At 36.5% G+C, this 20,482-nt stretch overlaps 1 protein-coding gene across 1 annotated transcript in view; it reads left to right on the forward strand.

The window, feature by feature from the left end:
- The first annotated feature begins 2,247 nt into the window (after window positions 1–2,247).
- The window catches only part of NAALAD2 (N-acetylated alpha-linked acidic dipeptidase 2), a 57,167-nt gene continuing 38,932 nt past the window's right edge, over window positions 2,248–20,482 (forward strand). Inside the window, exons 1-7 of the mRNA XM_059412489.1 lie at window positions 2,248–2,541; window positions 3,229–3,340; window positions 10,284–10,470; window positions 12,219–12,320; window positions 14,754–14,879; window positions 16,742–16,928; window positions 20,099–20,192. Coding sequence (XP_059268472.1) covers window positions 2,460–2,541; window positions 3,229–3,340; window positions 10,284–10,470; window positions 12,219–12,320; window positions 14,754–14,879; window positions 16,742–16,928; window positions 20,099–20,192 — 890 coding nt within the window. The 5' untranslated portion in view covers window positions 2,248–2,459. The remainder of the gene's footprint in view (window positions 2,542–3,228; window positions 3,341–10,283; window positions 10,471–12,218; window positions 12,321–14,753; window positions 14,880–16,741; window positions 16,929–20,098; window positions 20,193–20,482) is intronic.

Genomic DNA, 20,482 nt, shown 5'->3' on the forward strand with positions numbered 1-20,482 from the left:
AATAGAAAAGATTACCCTCCCTGGGGAACACCCCCTCCTCTTGGAACTTCACAGTGATTAGGGAGGTCATTTTACCAGGCAGATGCTTCAGCAAGTCTGTGCTGTTTGGCCAGTTTTACAGCTTTCATTGTGCATACCATCTTCAGTCCTTAGGGTTGATTAGTTGCACTAACAGCACTAACTGACAAATTTTTTACAGTGTCTCCAGATATCTTGGCTGAAAACATTGCTGTTGGTCTTCTAAATTTCAGATCCACCCACCTTGGGATTCCTAAACTCTCACCCTTTGAGAAAGTCACAGGATATCCTAAGCATTTGGCCCCTGCCTCCTTTGACATGGAGTTGATAGAAGGGGATCTCCTTTAACAATGTTAAAGGCCTAGTTGCTTCTGCTGAAGATAAGCATGATTTTTGGTAGAGCAATCTTTTCACCATGTACTCAAGTACATGGGAGACAGACTTCAAGTACTCTGCAACTTGGAGATTTCATCTATTGAAATAGATACTTCCAGAGAAACTTATCAACCTCACTGGAATGGTCCTTATCAGGAACTGCTAACCAACCCTTGGGCCATCAAAGTCCGGGGAATAGATTCTTGGGCTCATATGACACATCAAAGAAAGCTACGAACCCTGACTGCATCTGCACACCAGCTGGTGATCTGAAAGTGAAGATTTCCTGGAATTGAAGCAGATGACATTTGATGAGACCACTTTCCCATAAGGTCCAGACCAGGACTATGTCCCTTTTCCTTACTACTTTCTCTTTTATGAAAAGAAAATGCTCTATATTTCCCAAACTCTTGCAAAAGTGAGAAATGTCTCCTTTTGACAGGACCTTTTGGAAATAGCCTTCTCACAATCCTGAGAGCTTTCTCTGAAGGGTGAGAAGGTCAGAACTCACAGAATTCTTTCATCTGAACCATGACCTGACTCCTGAGTCTTACCCAAATTCATGGTTTCTGAATTTACAACTTTACGTCGATATTATTGATGACACATTTGCTTCAAAACACTTCTTTTGAGATAGTACCATTTTAAAACATCTTTGAAGTGTTAGTTTTGCAACAAGTTCATCAGCTCCTGCTTCATGTTTATACCTGCCCTGTATCTTCCCAAAGGCACTCCATTAATTCTTTCCATGTGCTTTTGTTCACCTTCTTTCATGGTTGCTTTAAGCGGAGACTTCCAGGAAACGTATTACTACAGGCTTGTTTTTGTAAGGGGAACCTTATGTAGGAGAAACTCCCCTAGGTTGGAATAAGTGCCAATAAGGTTATTTGGCTACTCTCAGACCTAGGGTACCAGTTGTCCTCTCTTCTACAATTTGAAATTGTCATGCTTTGTATAATTAAAGTGTTGTATTTTGTTCCCGGTCACACTTTTGTAAAAATCAATGTACTCAAAAAGGTGATGCTGGTGACTCAGTACTTCAAGATGATTTCCAATGTTTATAACCTTGAGAAGATACAGACTTGAAATGGGAAGTGCCTGAGAGTTCTCTCTCCAAACCTTCCCTGTTACTGTAATGTGGCCTTAAGTGGAACATGGGACATAACAACATGGGACCTAGGAAAGGTCCATCCTGGACACAAGGGACAAAAACCACGAAATGTGGAAAACCTGACTTGTAATCATTGATGCTTTTGAGGGAAGGTCTTGATTAAAGGGAGGAAATGTAAATATTAATAAAGATAAACTTCACTCAATGGAGTGGGGAAGCCAGAAGAAGGAAGCTCACCTACCACTCACCACCAATTGGAGATGCAAACAGGAAGAGAGATAACTTGCAAGTAGATACCATTTTACTCCCCGCAGGAGGAATAAAGGTTTTCTCCTCCCCCAGCAACAGCTCAGCCAATGAAAGGCCACTATACTTTAAACTCCCTAGTGTACGCTGATGGACTTTTTTTTTTTTTTTTTTTTTTTTTTTTTACAACAGCCCTACCAAATACCTCCGGCTTTCCCCTATAAAAGACCAGCGCTCTGCTTTGTTCTCCCCCTTGCCTGTGGCTTTGCTGTAGCCTGCATGTTTGGAATGGTAATTGTCTGCTATTCTTCAACCATTTTTGTTGGTAAAACAGCATAGTTTTATTTTTAAAGTTAACAACTCAGTTCTTTAGGAAACCATTAGGGACACATTTCCTTAGCCACCCATTCCATATTCCCCACAGCAGACTGTCCTGGTTACTGCAGAATCAACATTATGGAAGTTGCCTGCCAACAGCAAGTCTCTGTCTCCTCCCCTAGCCAGACTTCCTCTTTCCCTTTAAGGCCCCCTCAGGACCAGAGGGGACTGGAGTTGTTTGCTGTGCTTTGGAGGGCAGTACAGCAGCCCCTGCTTTGCAGAAAGCTGCTGGTGGGCAGGTACTCACCCCGTCCCCTGCTGTGCCCTCTGTTTGGCCTGCAGGCTAGAGGCTGGCTCTTTCCCGAACACCAAGCTCCGTCCCCAGGGAGTCATGGCTACGTCCAGGGGCCGTCTCTATCTTTGGATGTACTTGGCTGCAGCGCTGGCATCTTTCCTGGCAGGATTTATGGTCGGTAAGTATGAACCCCTTCTCCCCAGTGCAGGGCTGGCACTTCACCCTATCGAGGCTGGGGAGGAAGGAGAGAAAGCAACCCTGGAGGCTGTGTGGGCTCCCTGAGCTCCCTGCGTGTGGCCAACTCCAGGGATTTCAGCCCAACTGGAAACCGAATGGAATGCATTTTGACCTTTTTAATGAAGTGTGACTGAAATTCAAATTCATTAAAGGTTCAGTGAGCTCAGGATACTTGTCAGGAGCTGTTCGGTTAGAGCTATCATTCCCCACAGGCATGAAAAAGCACTATTAATGAGTCAAAACTAGCAAATAATATGAACAGCAGTGCAAAAATTGCCCTTCCTTCATCATTTACTAAATAAATATTTGTGGAATGTTTCTTGTGTGTCAGACGCTGTGCTACGAACTAGATCACCCCAAGGAGAAAAAGAAAGTTAGAGTCCCATGCCTTGGTGCGTAACATGAAGGAAAATGAAAACAGTATCTCCTAAAACTAGTTTTAACCAACTCAAAATTACACTGCATAGCAGAATTTGAAGGATTTCTATACTTAATAGGAATATTTTTGTAAAGCTCACCTTGAGCTATTTCTGAAGTAAGGACAATTTTTGGGCTTCTAATTTTTGTAAAGTCAAAAGCAATTATATAAGTATATGGCAAGTATAGATGCATGAATTATCTCCCCTAGGCTGGTTTATTAAGCCTTTGAAAGAAACTACAACTTCACTGCCCTATCATCAAAGTACACGGTGGAAACTCGTATCTGAGATGAAAGCTGAAAATATCAAATCATTTCTTCGGTAAGTTTGTTTTGATGTTTGGTCTTAAAAATGTTGAAAATATCTCAGAGGGAGAAGCATATTACAACTGGTTATATTCACCTGGGTAATCTTTATGTGTAATTATACCATCTCACATTAATTTATGTAGTTCAGAATGTCCCTTTTAACCACTCAGGGTAAAATGTATCTGAATGTTGCAAAAGTGGGTCTTGGGTCTTTCTTTAACTTCATGTACAGAAAAAGGTTGCTTTTTAAAGAGATGTTTCAACTTCATGTAACTTTAGACAGCAACTGAATCTTGTTTCTCCCTTATGCCTGCTTTTAATCAGCAATTTTATTTGAAGGTCATTTTGTCAGGAAGACTTAGATGGTTGTAAACTCAGATTTAAAGGAGGGGAGATTAAAGTTTCAGACTGTCTGCCACAAATTAAACCTTTATGCCACATTGCAAATATAAGTAACACAAACTAGACAAAATGAGAGCAAAAGGATCAGTGCAAATCCACCATCCTTTAAGCATGAAAAAGCGTGACATTTCAGGAAAATGATAATGAACTCCTTAAAGGCAGTCACCATGATGTTTGTTTCTATATTCAGACTCTCTCAAAGGAGGGTCATTAAAAGAAATAAAAATAACAACAAACTCAGCTTTATTGCAGTATAATTTATGTAAAAGGAACTGCATCATATAAAACCTTAAGTTTGACAGTATTGACAGATATATAGTAGACTCAGCAAACCAATTCTTGAGTCAGGATACAGAAATTTTACATCATGCCCTTTGCAGTTTATTCCTGTCATCACCTTTAGCCCTATGCATCAACTGATCAGTTTTATGTCAATGAGTTTCTCTGCATTTTTGAGAATTTTATATAAATGGAATCATACAATATGTACTATTCTGTGTCTGTTTTCTATCATTCAGCTAATAATTTTGGAATTCATCAAGGTTGTTGCACATAGCAGTTTATTGCTTTTATTGCTGACTAGTATTCCATTGTATGGATATCTTGTAATGTGCAGTTGTTGGACTTTTGGGTTGTTTTTTATTTTTGATGATGATGAACAAAGCTGCTATGAACATGTGTTTATAAGTTTTTGTGTGGACATACATTTTCATTTCTCTTGGAATGACTGTATTGGATGATAAGCATTATGTTTAGCTTTTTAAGAGAATGTCAAACAGATTTCAAAAGTGGTAACAGTTTTACACTCCTGTGCACTATGCATGAATGCACCAGCTGCAGCACATCCCGGTCAACACTTAGTTTTGTCTGTTGTTTTAGTTGATTTGCATCTTCCGTATAACGAGTGATGTTAAGCATCATCTCCTATGTTTATTGGACATTTGCACATTTCAAAAAGCATCTGTTCACATATTTTCCTATTTTATTTATTTATTTATTTATTTAAGATTTTATTTATTTGTTTGACAGACAGAAATCACAAGTAGCCAGAGAGGCAGGCAGAGAGAGAAAGAGGAAGGAAGCAGGCTTCCCGCTGAGCAGAGAGCCCAATGCGGGACTTGATCCCAGGACCCTGAGATCATGACCTGAGCAGAAGGCAGGGGCTTTAACCCAGGCACCCCCTATTTTCCTATTTTAAATTGTTTTCTTTTTTTTTTTTTTTAAAGATTTTATTTATTTATTTGACAGAGAGAAATCACAAGTAGATGGAGAGGCAGGCAGAGAGAAAGAGGGAAACAGGCTCTCTGCCGAGCAGAGAGCCCGATGCGGGACTCGATCCCAGGACTCTGAGATCACGACCTGAGCCGAAGGCAGCAGCTTAACCCACTGAGCCACCCAGGCGCCCCTTAAATTGTTTTCTTATTGAGTTGTAGGAGTTCTTTATTTATTCTGAGTACAATTCCTTTGTCGGACATGTATTGTGAATATTTTATTCTGTTCTTTGGCTGGACTTTTTTGTTAGTGGAGTTTTTGAAGTGCAGAAATTTTTAATTTTGGTAAAGTCCAGTTGACCAAGTTTTGATTTTCTTTCTTTCTTTCTTTTTTTTTTTTTTTTTAAGATTTTATTTATTTATTTGCCAGAGAGAGAGAGCGAGCACACAAGCGGGAGGAGCGGCAGGCTGAGGGAGAAGCAGACTCCACACTGAGTGAGGAGAGTGATGTGGGACTTGATCCCAGGATCCTGGGATCATGACTTGAGCTGAAGGCAGACCCTTAACCAACTGAGCCACCCAGGCGCCCCAATTTTTGTTTTTTTGTTTCATAGTCTATGTTTTATCTCACTTTGGCTATTAGAAGTATGAAGATTTCCTTCTATGTTTTCTTTTAGATTTTTTTTTTTTTAGAAGTTTTATAACTGTAGCTTGTATATTTAGGTCATTGGTCTACTTCAAGTTAATTTTTGTGTATGATATGGTATAAGAGTTGAAATATTCAATTATTTCTGCAACACTTGTTGAAAAACATTTATTTCCATATTTTATTGCCTTGGCATATTTGTCCAAAGTTACTTGACCATATATGTGTGGCCTGGTTTTGGATTTTTACGTTTTCTTTTATTGATCCGTAGATCTCAATACTACATACTGCTGGCTAGTGTAGCTTAATAATAAGTCTGAGAATCCAGTGGAGTTAATCCTATAAATTTTTATTCTCAAAAATTGCTTTGACTACTTTGGGCCATTTGTATTCTACATTAATTTTAAAATCATCTTCTGAATTCCTACAAAAAACCTGGAATTTTTAATAAACTCGTTTACTAAACTCTTTTACTCAACTCTATAGATAAATTTGGAAGACAAGTAACATCTTTAAAATATAGAGTCTGCCAGTCTCTTTTTTTATTTGTCATGGGGTGGTACTATAGTTTAACTTTTCAACCATGGAGGGACATTTACGATTAGTTTTTGGATATTATGATCAATGTTGCTATTCACATTTATGTACAGGTTTTACATAAGCATAGGTTTTTATTTCTGTGGCATAAATGCCCAAGGATTAAAAACTGCTAAGTTGTATGGTAAATACATTTTTAGTTTTAGAAGAGTTTGCCTGCTTTCCAGTATAGGTGTATTGTTTAGTGTTTTCCATTGACATTATTATTTTTAATTTTACCCCTTCTCACAGGTGCATAGTGATACCTCATTATGGTTTTAAACTGTAGTCCCCTAATAATTAATGATATTGAACATCATTTTATGTGTTTATTCATCATTTGTATACTCTCTTCAGTGAAATGTCTGTTCATGTCTTTGACCTATTTTCTATTTGGATAGTTTTATTTGTTTTTTTTTTCCTCTTGAGATTTGAGAGTTCTTTATATTTTCTAGATAAGTCTTTTGTCAGCTTTGTGGTATTCAGATATTTTCCCCTCTCTGTTATTTGTCTCTTCATGTCTTTAACAGAGTTATTTGTAGATTAGAAGTTTTAAATTTTAATGAGGTCCAGTTTATTGCTTTTTCCTTTTATGGATCATGCATTTGGGTTCATATCTAAGAACGCTTAGACTAGATCTCTTTTCCCCTCTCTCCCCTCCAGCCTGAAACTTTATACTTTACATTTTACATGAATTTTGTGATTCATTTAATTTTTGCATAAGACATAATGGGCTGTGGTGCATTATTTTGCCTGTAGATGTCCAATTGCTTTGGCATTATTTGTTGAAAGGCTATTCTTCTATTTAATTGCTTTTCACCTTTGTCAAAGATTGGTTGGGCATATTTGTGTGAGTCTATTTCTGGCTTCTCTATTCTGCTCTATTAATCTGTGTGTCTTCTCTCTGCACATACCACATAGCCTTGATTGTTGAAACCATATAGTAAGGCTCAGTAATGTGTAGAATGATTCCTCTCATCTTGTTTTTCTAAACAATTGTTTTAGCTATTCCATATCCTTTTCCTTTTCATATAAAATATAGACTAAACATATTTACGTCTCTGTGGGATTTTGAAAGTATTTGTCCTAATCTTATAGAACAATTCAGGGTACTTGACATTTTTCCCATGTCCAGTCTTCTAATCCATAAACATAGTCTGTCCAGTTTTTAGATCTCCTTTGTTTGCTTTTATAACATTTTGTAATTTTATAGGATGCAGATCCTGGATATGTACTGTTCAATTTACATCCAAGTATTTCATTTTCTTTGGAGTGGCTGTAAGTCATACTGTGTATAATTTCAGTTTCTACAATATATAGAAATACTGTTAATTTTTGTGTTGATTTTGTATCCTGTGGCTTGTTTAAATTCACGTCTTTAGGAGTTTCTGGTTGATTCATTGGGATTTTCATGCCATCTTCAAATAGGGACACTTTTATTTCTATCTTTCTAAACTGTATGCATTTTACACTTGGGTTTTTCTGTTTGTCTGGTTTTTTCTTGTCTTGTTCTTATTGTGCTGACTGAAATTCCAGTAGTATGTTGAATAGGAATGAGAGTGAACATCTTTTGTTGTTGTTATTTCTAAGATTAGGGGGAAAACATTCAGAATTTCTTGATTAAGTATGATAATGTTCATAGATTTGTTGTAGGGGACATATGTGTCTCAGTTGACTGAGCATCTGACTCTTGATTTTGGCTCAGGTCATGATCTTGGGGTCCTGGGGTTGAGCTCTGGTGGGCATGGGACTCCATGCTCAGTGGGGAATCTGCGTGGGAGTCTCCCTCTTCCTCTCTCTCTCTCCCTCCCTCTACCCGTTTCCCCACCTGTGCTCTCTCTCTCTCCCTTTCAAATAAATGAAAATCTTAAAAAAATTAATTTTTTGTAGATGTTCTTTATCAAGTTAAGAAAACTCCCCTCTATTCCAAGATTGCTAAGCATTTTCTTTTATCCTGAACGGATATTGATATTGTCAAAAGATTATTTTTCCACATCAGTTTCTATGATCATGATTTTTTTTCTTTATCTGGTTTGGAATCTAATTATTCCTTTACTGATTTTAGGGACATTGGAATCAAATTATATCAAGAAAGGAGTCACAATCTCCAGGAGTATGAAAATGCATATTTTTCCCCATTAATTATGTAAATCTCTGTTTTATATATTATGAAGACCATTGACTAGGCATATACATGTTAATGTTAGGTTTTTTTTTTTTTTTAAGATTTATTTATTCATTTATTTGACAGACTGAGATCACAAGTAGGCAGAGAGGCAGATAGAGAGGGGGAAGCAGGCTCCTGGCTGTGCAGAGAGATGTGAGGCTCTATTCCAGGATCCTACGATCACAACCTGAGCCAAAGGCAGAGGCCTTAACCCACTGAGCCACCCGGGTCCCCCTGTTGTTAGGTCTTTAAGACAGACTACCTTTTTATCTTTATGAAACATCCTTATCTTTGGTAATTGCTATCTTTAAGTCTATTGGTAGAAATATTGTCACATCAGCCTCCTTACACTTATGTATACATCATATATCTTCTTCCATCTACTTTTAATCCATTATTTTCTTCAGAACTTTTCTGTTCACTGTAGAAAATAAGACAATAATTATATAAAGTAGAAATTAAATATCTCAAGCCCCACTCTTTTTTAATGTATACAAAATAACTTCTGTCTATAAAACACAATACTTTTAAAAAATATATGCTAAGATATTAAATATCCATAACCTGTAGATTTCATTTAATGATATAGAAAGGGAAAGCTTAACAGGAGAAGATGCTGGAGGAGTCCTCGTGGGTGATAAGTAACTTGCTTTCTCTTGTGGAAAAGGAGAATGAAAGAAGTGGTGACAGGGAGACTGAGGTAGATGGGACAACATTTATGTCTCAGAGAAGACCTTGTGCAAAGGTGATAGGTGGCCACTGCAGGAGGAAAAGGAGTCTACCAAATGCCGTGGGGCAGAGATTTTTTTTTTTAAGGGTGGAGAATTTTATATGGAGAGTGGTGGGAAATGAAAATGGAAAGGTAGAAGGGTGGCTCAGATAAAAAAGGGCCCAATATGCCATGCTTGAATGTGAACTTTATAAAAACTCACGATATAGAGAGCCGTACAAGGAGTTCAGGCAATTGAATAATATCAGATGAATGATTTCAAATTATCACTATTTCTCAAGGTCAGACAACTATGACTTTCATATTTTAGTCCCAGAATTTAATGACTGACATTATGAAGAAATTATTTAACTATCCGCTCAGTTCCCTTATTTGCAAAATGAGGACAGTGGGAGAAGGGTTGTGAAGGCTGCACGAGGTAACCCAGGTGAAAGTGCCTGGTCGCGTGCCTGGGATGTAGTAAGTTCTCAGCAAACGTCTGTTTCCCTTTACTGCCTATCTTGTTTTGGTTGTGTCCTGGTTGGCTAAAAAAACCAATTTATAAAAGTATTATTCTCTTACTGAAGGGGTGGTGGGGTGGAGAAAGGTGAGAAATTTATTTTTAAAATATTATTTACCTTCATGTAAAATCAGCCTATATAAAAACAATTTTTGTGAGGTCCCTTAAATGCTGCAACCCATTTATACTCAGAACCAAGAGAACATTGCCCTAATTCAGTTCAACAAATCTGTTGTAGAATATCTGAATAATCAGCAGCAACTAAGCAGTAGGCAACATAAAAATAAAAATGCGTGGACTTTTAACTTGAATAAATACAACAACAGTGGAAGTGTACAGTTTAGACTGCCCCGCTGGTCTCTGGCAAACATTATGAACTGCCCTCCCCCGTCTACCACCCAAAATCTCCCCCCTTACTGATGATCAGCAGGAAGGAGCACCATTCGTATGGAGGCCTGATCTTCTCCCAAGGTGCTTTCTCATACTGCTGACTGCCTGTGTTTACCATGGCATATGTTCTTTTCCGGGAGATCATGTTGTGAATATTGTATTTAAACACAATTTTTAAAATGGAATACCTAGAAATTGATATCATTAGCTTTTTAAAAAATCTTTGAGGTAGAAATGATAATACCTAAAGGATGAGTGATGCATCTAGAATAGTACTGAGGCATATTGTCTGAATATAGTCTTTAATTCCCACTTGTATCTTATTTTCATTGTAGTTCTTTTACAAAGCTCCCTCATCTGGCAGGAACAGAACAAAATTTACTTCTTGCCAAGAAAATCCAAACCCAGTGGAAGAAATTTGGACTGGATTCAGCCAAGTTGGTTCATTATGATGTTCTCCTATCCTACCCTAATGAGACAAATGCCAACTATATATCAATCATGGATGAACATGGAATTGAGGTGATGTGCAATTGTTGGTACTTATTGTGGTTTATAATCCCTGTTGTTCATGTGAATTGGGATGTAGAGTCAAGTAAAAATAGAAATTGGCTAATAGTGCAGTGGAGCTCATATTTTTTGGAAAATTGATAAGTTGCAAACTAATGATTCAGTGTCTACTATATATTAGGCACAGTACTAAGTTTTAAAGATGGAATGAAGCCTAGGAACAGGATTCTTTTCGCATTAAGTAAGTCAAGGCAGTTGTTGGAACACATCATTTTAAATCAATATGGTGAGTGTTATGAAGAATATGTTTTGGGATCTTTACACAGAAAAGATTCACTTAGCACAGTCTGGGACTTAGAGAAGGTTTCCTGAAAGAAACCTTTCTGATACGAGAGTCATGAAAGATCCTAAGGAGTTAACCACATGAAAAAGCAAAGTAGGGGGCTGGCACTTGGATGGCTCAGTTGGTTAAGCCTCTGCCTTTGGCTCAGGTCCTGATCTCAGGTTCCTGCTTCCCTGCCTCTCTCTGCCTGTCTTGCCTCCTTATGATCTCTCTGTGTCAAATAAATAAATCTTAAAAAAAAGAAAAAGCTAAGTAGAAGAATCCAGGCAGAAGAGAAAATAATGGCAAAGGTTTGGAGACCCATAACTAACTTAGTATTACTGGGGAACTTAAAAATTTTCTGTATTTCAAAAATGTAAAGTACACATTGGGCCACAGTAGGAGATAAACCAGTATATATATTTTGGGGGCAGGTCACAGAATGGCTTATACATTGTCCTAAGGGGCTTAGAATTCAGCTTCAGTCAATGGAAACCATTGACAAGTCCTAAGCAATGGAAGGATGTGACAAGAGAGGCATTACTTAGATAGTTTGGGTCGTCTGCAGGTTAGACCTTGATAGACAAGGAGTTCAAATTGGAGTCTTATGAAAACAGTCCGGGTAAAAGATGATGAAGCCCTGAATCAGGATGTTAGTAGAAATGAGGAAGAGGGATGATCTAAGTAATAGTTAGGTGGCAATACTAGTGGAAATTCATTCGTGATTGCCTGGAGTAAGGAGATGAAGACAGAGTTCAGGATGACTCTGAAGTATCTGTGGCATGGGCGGCTGGCTAGTGATGCTACTAGTAATAGCAAGGAAAGCCAAAAAGCAACAGGCCGGGGTGAGGGATGAGAAATTCAAAGTCAGACGTGTTGAGTCTGGACATCCAAGCTGAAATAATCATCCGGCCCTTGTGTTGGTGGAGATGTCCATATATAAATGTACATAAATATACATATCTGGAAAGGTGGACATTATAAGCGTACGGACTATGGATAAAATTTGGGGAGTCAGTGAAATCTGATGACAAGAGAGTATAAAATGAGGCAGATCATAGACTGGGGATAAAACACAGGAAATATTTAAATGCATTTGAAAGAAAAGGGGTCCAACAAAGAAAGTTGAAAAGGAATCATTGGAAAAAGAGGAAAATCCTGGGGGTGCCACCTTCACAGCCCTGTTTTTATATGGTAACTCCTAGTCACCTGAGATTGCGTGCATTTGTTGAAGTTGCTACCGCTTTGAAAGCGGTAAGAACAATAAAGCTCTTGCTCATTGTTGCCAGTGGAATTTACCTGATCAGTTACTGAACCTACTGTCAGAATGTTTAATCTTAAGTGTACCCTTGGGGGCATTATTCTTTAATAAAAATCAGGAATATTTTTTTCCAACTTCATGTATTTCATGTATTTTTGATTCATGTATTTTTGCTAGGTTTTCAATACCTCCTACCTTGAGCCGCCACCTGATGGATATGAGAATGTTACAAATATTGTCCCACCATATAACGCTTTCTCAGCCCAAGGCATGCCAGAGGTAAAAGGACTTTTTACTCAACTCTTTAAGCCTTCTTTTGTTATTTAAAACATCTGTAAAGGACTAGAACAAAGGAGATTAGGTAAATCATACTTGCTGATCCATACTTAAAGATTCAGTGCTACAAACACACTTTCTAAAAATAATTTAAGGGGTGCCTGGGTGGCTCAGTGGGTTAAAGCCTCTCTGCCTTCGGCTCAGGTCATGATCTCGGGGTCCTAGGATCGAGCCCAGCATCGGGCTCTCTGCTCAGCAGGGAGCCTGCTTCCTCCTCTCTCTCTGCCTGCCTCTCTGCCTACTTGTGATCTCCGTCTGTCAAATAAATAAATAAAATCTTTAAAAAATAATAATTTAAGAATAAGAAAAAACAAATACATAAAAATCGTAGCCTTGTGAAGCAGATGCCGCTGTGAAATAACAACCTGCTGAACACATCTTTAATTTGGTAATGTCAGTAGATGTTTCCACAAGCTCTTTTCCTTTGTTCATAGTCTGATTTTGTTACAGGTTTATAGATCATACCACACAAGTGGTATTTAAAAATGAAACATGGGATTTCTTTTTTCTTTTAAAAATCTCCTTTGTTTCACCTACCACCCACCTTTCTCCCTTCTGGCAACCCTCTGTTTGTTCTCTGTATTTTGAAGTCCGTTTATTTAGATTCAGCATGTAAGTAAAATCATATTTGTCTTTCTCTGACTGACTTCTCTTAGCATAATATCCTTTAGGTCTATCCATGTAGTTGCAAATGGCAAGATCTCATTCTTTTTTATGGGTAAGTATGTGCACATGTACACAACCCAGTTCTTCCTTATCCGTCAATAGACACTTTGGTAAAGAATGATGCAGTAAACATTAGGGTGCCTATATATTTTTTGAATTAGTGTTTTTGCATTCTGTGGGTAAGTACTCAGTAGCAGAATTACTGGATCCTATGGTATTTCTATTTTTAAGTTTTTGAGGAACTTCCACACTGTTTTCTACAGTGATCACACCAATTTACATTTCCACTAACATAATGCAAGGATTTTTTCTTCTCTACATCTTTGCCAGCACCTGTTATTTCTTGTCTTTTAGATACAAGCCATTCTGACCCATGTGAGGTGATATTTAATTGTGATTTTGATTTGTGTTTCCTTGATGATTACTAATGTCGAGACTGTTTTCATGTGTCTGTAGCCCATCTGTATATGTTCTTTAGAAAATTGTTCATTTCAGTCTTTTGCCTATTTTAATCAGATTAGGGGTGTATATATGTATTTTCTGGTATTGGGCTGTATGAGGTCTTTATATAGTTTGGATATTAACCCCTTATTGGATATATCATTTGCAACTATCTTTCCCCTCTTTAGTTATGTTTGTGGTTTTCTTTACTATGTGAAATCTTTTTATTTTGCTGAAGTCCCAATTGTTTATTTTTGCTTTTGTTTCCCTTGCCCAAGGAGACATATCTAGAAAAAATGTTGTTAAGGCTGATGTCAAAGAAATTACTCCCCTGTGTTTTCTTTTAGGGGTTTTATGGCTTCAGGACTCCTCTTTAGGGCTTTAATCCATGTTTATTTCTGTGGCTGGTGTAAGAAAGTATCTTGATTTCATTCTTTCACATACAGCTGTCCAATTTTCCTAGTATGATTTATTGTAGAGACTGTCTTTTCCTCACTGTATTTTCTTTCCTCCTTTGTCATAGATTAATTGATTGTGTAAGTGTGGGCTTACTTATGGACATTGTTCTGGTCCACTGATCTAGGTCTGTTGTCATGCCAGTACTATGCTGCTTTGATGACTAGAGCTTTGTAGTCTGTCTTGAAACTGGGATTGTGATAACCTCCAGCTTTGTTCTTTCTCATGCTTCCTTTGGCTTCAGTGGTTCCATACACATTTTAGTATCATTTTTCATAGTCCTATGACAAAGGCTGTTGGTATTTTGATAGGGATTGTGTGGAATCTGTAGATTGCTTTGGGTGGTATGGACACTTTAATGATATTAAATAAATTCCACTCTGTGAGCATGGCATATTTATTTATTTATTTATTTGTGTCTTCTTCAATTTCTTTTATCAGTATTTTATAATACAGGTCTTTCAGCTCCTTGGTTAAGTTATTCCTAGGCATTTTATTATTATTTTATGATTGTTTAAAACACAGCTGGGATTTTTAAATGATCTCTATTTCCTTTGGTTCAGTACCTCCTGATAATCTCTTCAAAACAGAACACACTGTTTAAAGTGTTACAAACTGGCATTTTTTTCTACCTTTTGAAGTATTGAAATATTTTCTAAAAACATACAGAATTAGCACATACCAGTTTTTTAGGCCCAATCTAGGAAAGATAATTTTTGATGATGTGGTATTGTGGATCAAACTTATTCATTGGTTTTCCTTTTAATTATAGCAGTAACCTATATATTTTTAAATTTTTTCTTTTCCTTATAGGGAGATCTTATATATGTGAACTATGCTCGTACTGAAGATTTTTTCAAACTGGAGAGAGAGATGAACATCAATTGCAGTGGAAAGATTGTTATTGCAAGATATGGAAAAATCTTCAGAGGAAATAAAGTATTGTATCACCTCCTTTTCTAGAGAGAAGAGGATTGTGTATATCCTCTAAATGTAAATGATCAGCTTGCATCATGTTTTCCAGAATTACCTCAATTTATATGTATTTTAAAAATCTTCCTATTGGCCATGGTTGCATGGGAAATCTTGCTGTTGTTGTTGTTTTAAGATTTTATTTATTTATTTGACAGAGAGAAATCATAAGTAGGCAGAGAGGCAGGCAGAGAGAGGAAGGGAAGCAGGCTCCCCGCTGAGCAGAGAGCCTATAAGGGGCTCAATCCCAGGACTCTGGGACAGTGACTCAGGAAATCTTGTTTTTATGTTACCTCATACATCTAGAAAGGGAAATTACTTTTATTACAGCAACAAAATTTGCTTTTTAAATTTTTTTGAGGGAAATTTTATGTAAACTGAAAATGAAAGCTCCCCTACATGACCCATTTTATTTGCCCACATGTGATCAATCTTCACAGCTTTTCTTAGACCCAATTCTGTGACATATGAATATAAATATCTTTTTTATATGCTGATTTTACAAATATTATACATTTTTTACAAAGATGCTATCATATACTATATTTAACTTTATTTTCTCACTCAGCAATAATATATAGGTATTCCTCCACATCAAAACACTGAGTGTTGTTGTATAATGTGTGATTAAGACTAGAGGACTCTAGATTAGATCCATACACCATAGATTCTGGTCTAGTCCAGGCTCCCTGTTCTATTGATCTTTTACTGTGAGCAAGTTACTTATCTTTCTTTGTCAGTGTTTCCTTATACATAAAGTGGGAATGCTAATAATAGCACTGATCTCCTAGAATCCTTATAAAGATTAAATGACTTTATGTTTGGAAGCACTTATGATAGTGCCTGGTACTTAATTGGTAGTTAATTCTATAGAGCTGCTTCCTAAGTAAATATGTTGTTATTTTGGATGGGTGCATAATACTTTGTAGAAGTGATAAGCAGTGTAACCATTCCTATGTTGACAGATGCTTGGCTTGAATTTATTACTATTAAAAATAATTCCATTGTGAACATCTTTGTCCAAACCCACTTGAATATTTATATGAAGATTTTTGTAGTATGGATTCCTAGCAATTTAATAGCCAAGTCAACATGTATATTCTTTCAAAATTTTGGAAGGCATCATCTAATTGCCCTTCAAAAAAGTTGTGACAGATTGTTCTCCCATTCATATTGTAGAATGTTTTCTGAATATTGAAGTGTGTTTTAGTTAGCCAAAACTGATTGTTATCTATCTTTCACTACAATATTTCTGGTAATGGAGACTTCAGAATCTTGCTGGAAAGATTTTCCTATTTGTGGTTAGTTTACATTGTTAGAAAATGTTTACAAAATACAGTCAGCAATTTTTCACACACTCTGTATAGAACTTTAAATTAGTTTAGTTCTACAAGTATTTCTGTGTTGTGCCAGACTTTGGAGGGTGGGTAGTTAAAAGTGAACAAGACATGGTCCCTTTTCTAAAAACATCCTCAGTCTAGCAAGAGAGAAAGTTACCTTAAAGGTATTTTAAAATACAATGATCCATCCTATCACAGAAATATGTACAAAATAGAAGAGGTAGAAAGAAGGGAGTCATTAATTTTGCAGTTTTGGCCAAAATAGGAATGTTTCACAGAAGAGAGAGGAGCTTGCTTGGAGTTGTTAAAATAAATGAGAGCTCTTAGTTCCCCCAGGAGAGAAACTGTAATTAAGGCATAAAGAACTGAATGTGTAGCAGCATCATAAAAAGCAGTGTCTCCAATTCCTTACATTATTAAATTGATTTTCTCTTAGACGAATTAATCATCTGCCAGTTCTCCATTATGGATTGCACATTGCCCCTGCAGGTTAAAAATGCCATGTTAGCAGGAGCCATAGGAATCATCTTGTACTCAGATCCAGCGGACTACTTTGCCCCTGCAGTACAGCCTTATCCTAAAGGATGGAACCTTCCTGGAACTGCAGTGCAGAGAGGGAATGTGTTAAATTTGAATGGTGCTGGTGACCCACTCACTCCAGGCTATCCGGCTAAAGGTAAGCATGAATGGGCCTGCCCGGGTTCACCCATTTTTGCAAAAATACTACTTGCCCTTAGTGAAGACCTAAAAGTGAACATCTATTGAATAACCTTCAAACTGCATACAGTTACAATATTTTAGATTACTATGGCTAAGAATTAAAAAAACATTTCCCATGTATTACTTTTGTTTCACATTTTCATGAGGTGTGCACATGGAGGGGGAAGCGTCAGTTGAATTTCTCTCTACTTTTAGCAGAGGTACAGAAACACAGACCCCCATACCCAAAGTAATACTATTTTTACCAAACTAGAACTTTGGTTTTCTGAATTGCTTGGTGATACTATCCTTCTCTAGCTATCATACATTTGTATTATTATTATTTTTTTGAATACCTGTCAGTTTTGGGGTGTTGTCAAAACTTTTCACATTTCACATGTTAAAACGTCTGTGTAACTGCCTTCACAATTAAGATAATGAACCTATCCATTACCCAAAAGTTTTCACTCTCTCTAATGCTTTCCTCCAAACCCTTCCTACCCACTTCCTGCCCGTCCCTAGGCAACTACTGATCTACATTCTGTCGGTTTAATTGTTTTGAGATCCATCCGTGTTGCTGTCTGTGTCAGTAGTTGATTCCTTTTTATGCCAAGTATTTCCTTGAATGGAGACACTGCAGTTTGTTTATTTACTTGTTGATGGACATTTGGATCGTTTTTTTAGTTTGGGGACTCATATATAAACCTCTATAACAGTTGTATACAAGCCTTCATATTTACATATGCTTTTATTTCTTCTGGGTAAATATATAGAAATTTGAATGACAGGATAATATGAGAGATGCGTATTTAAATTTCAGAGGGATTTTCAAATTGTTTTCCCAAGTGGTTGTACCATTTTACATTCTAGCAGCAGTGCGGGAGTGTTGCACTTGCTGTATCCTTGCTACCTTTAGTTTGGTCAGTCGTTTTCATTTTACATTCTAATAGGTATGCTAAACCTCCAAGTTACATTTTTTTCAAAGTTTTGGGGGCTATTCTAGGTCCTTTCCATGTGAATTTTAGAACCAGTTTATTAATTTCCACTGAAAAGTTTTCTGGGAATTTGATTGAGACTGAATTAAATCTGTACGTCAATTTGGGGAGAACCGACATCTTAAAAAAATAATATTTTGATCTGTGCACGTGGCACGATTCTGTTTACTTAGATACTCTTTATCTCTGCCTGTTTGCAGTTTCACTGTATGGACTGTGCACATCTTTCTCATTTACCCATATGTGTTTCCTACTTGTATGCTTTTTAATAATATATTTGAAATCTCTATTTCCCTATGTTCAGTGCTAGTAAGTAGAAATAATTTGTAGAAGAAATACATCAATCTTGTATCCTGCAAACTTGCTGAACTTACTAAATAGTTCTAGTAGGTTTCTATAGATACCATCAGTTTTTACATAGACGACCATGTTTTCTGCAAGTATGTTTTTTTTTTTCCCAGTCTGGAGGCCTTTTACTGTTTAAAATGTGTTTGCCTTGGTATACTGGCTAGTATGTCTTGTACATTCCTGGAAAAAGGTGTTAGCAGAGATGTCCTGACCTTGTTCCTGCCTCAAGAAGAAAAAATCCAGTCTTCGGCTATAGGTTTTATTTTAGATTCTTTTTGTCAGATTGGGGGAGTTTACTTCTAATGGACTAAGAGCTTTTGTTTTAGCACATTTATCTAGGACTGTATAATGAATTTTGTCAAATGCTTTTACTGAGTCTTGAGATGATAGTAAGTTGTTATGTTACTTTCATTAAATTATACTAATAGATTTTGGACATTAACCCAACCCTCCCAACCTAGGATAAGCTCTACTTGGTCACAATGAACTATCCTTTCACGTGCTTTGGTATATTGAGTTTAAAATTTTGTTAAGCGTATCTCCTTTAATTCATGAAGGATATTGGCCTGTAGATTGATTTTCTTGTACATGTTGGTCTTATTTTGGTATCAGAGTAATGTTGGCCTTATGCGCTGAGTTGGAAACTATTTCATCTTCATTGTTTTGTAAGAGTTTCGAGAGATTTTGGCCTATAAACATTTGGTAGAATTCCCTAGAAAATCTTGGCCTGCAATTTTGTTTGTAGGCATGTTTTTAACTACAAATTCCATTTTAAAACAGGTATGTGGCTATTTAGGTTGCCCATTTATTGTTGAGTGAACTTCAGTAGTTTATGTCTTCAACATATTTAGTCCATTTCATCCAAGTTAAACTTGATAGACTTGTTCATAATATTCTCTTGCTGTGTGTGTGCGGGTGTGTGTGCATACACACGTGCATGTGCAGGCACGAGAATGAGATTCTCTTCTTTATTCCTGGTCATGGCAACTTTTCTCCCTCCCTCCCTTCCTTCCTTCCCCTAAACTGTCTTGCTGAAGATTTATGAGTTTTATTGATCTTCTCAAAGAATCTGCTTGGATTTTATTCATAATTGCTACCATTTTTCTGTTTCCTATTTCTTATATTTCTGCTCTGATCTTTATTATGTTCTTTCCCTTATTATGTTCTTTCCCTGCTTATTTCTGCTTCATTTCTGGAACCTTGCTGTCATTTGATTGGAATCTTTCTTTGTTTCTAAGCTAGGTGTTTTAGTGCTATACAACTATTTTGGCTGAAAGCCAAAGTCCCAATGAGGTTGTAATTCTGACAGTACTTTTTAGTCTTCCTTTAAAGAGAATGTTGTATTACCATTTGAATAAGATCTTTATTATTCCCAAGATCTCATAAATTCCTTTTTTTTTTTTTTTTTCAGTTATACCTAGTTTCAAAATTTGGGACATAATTTCCAGGCAACTAGTTAACTGAAGCTTCCCTAAGGATTCAAGAGATCCCTGAAGAAATAAAATATTCTTGTAAAATTCAAGAGATTTACATGCCATGTCAAAACAAATTTGGAAATTTATAATCCCCACAGTTGATTTTACATTAAAATTTGAATGATTTAATTTCTTACTGTTGAATTAAATAGGTCATATTAGATAAAACAATCAGTGGGTTTGGGGGAATTTTAAATTTTGATATAATTTCAAACATGTAGTAAATCTGATATAATTTTAACCACGTAGTAAATATAGTAATAAAAGACATTTCTTTATACCCCTTGCCCAGATTTTTCAGATGTTTTCATTTTATACAATTTCTGCAGAGTACACCTTTAGACTTGATGTCAAAGAAGGAGTGGGAATTCCCAAGATCCCTGTGCATCCTATTGGGTATAATGATGCAGAAATATTACTACGGTATGATTTTCTAATTGGATATGATATTTAAGATGTTTTATACTAATGTGTCTATTTTCTTGTCTAAAACCAATGTAATCTAATTATGTTAAAAGTAAAGTCTGGTTGTATACCTGAAACCGATGTTATATGTCACTTATACCTCAAAAACATTTTTTATTTATTTTTTATTTTATTATTACTATTTTTTAAAGATTTTATTTATTTATTTGACAGAGAGAGATCACAAGTAGACAGAGAGGGAGGCAGAGAGAGAGAGAGAGGAGGAAGCAGGCTCCCTGCTGAGCAAA

The sequence above is a fragment of the Mustela nigripes genome, chromosome 1 (genome assembly GCF_022355385.1).
Source record: "Mustela nigripes isolate SB6536 chromosome 1, MUSNIG.SB6536, whole genome shotgun sequence".
In the NCBI taxonomy this organism is placed as follows: Eukaryota; Metazoa; Chordata; class Mammalia; order Carnivora; family Mustelidae; genus Mustela; species Mustela nigripes.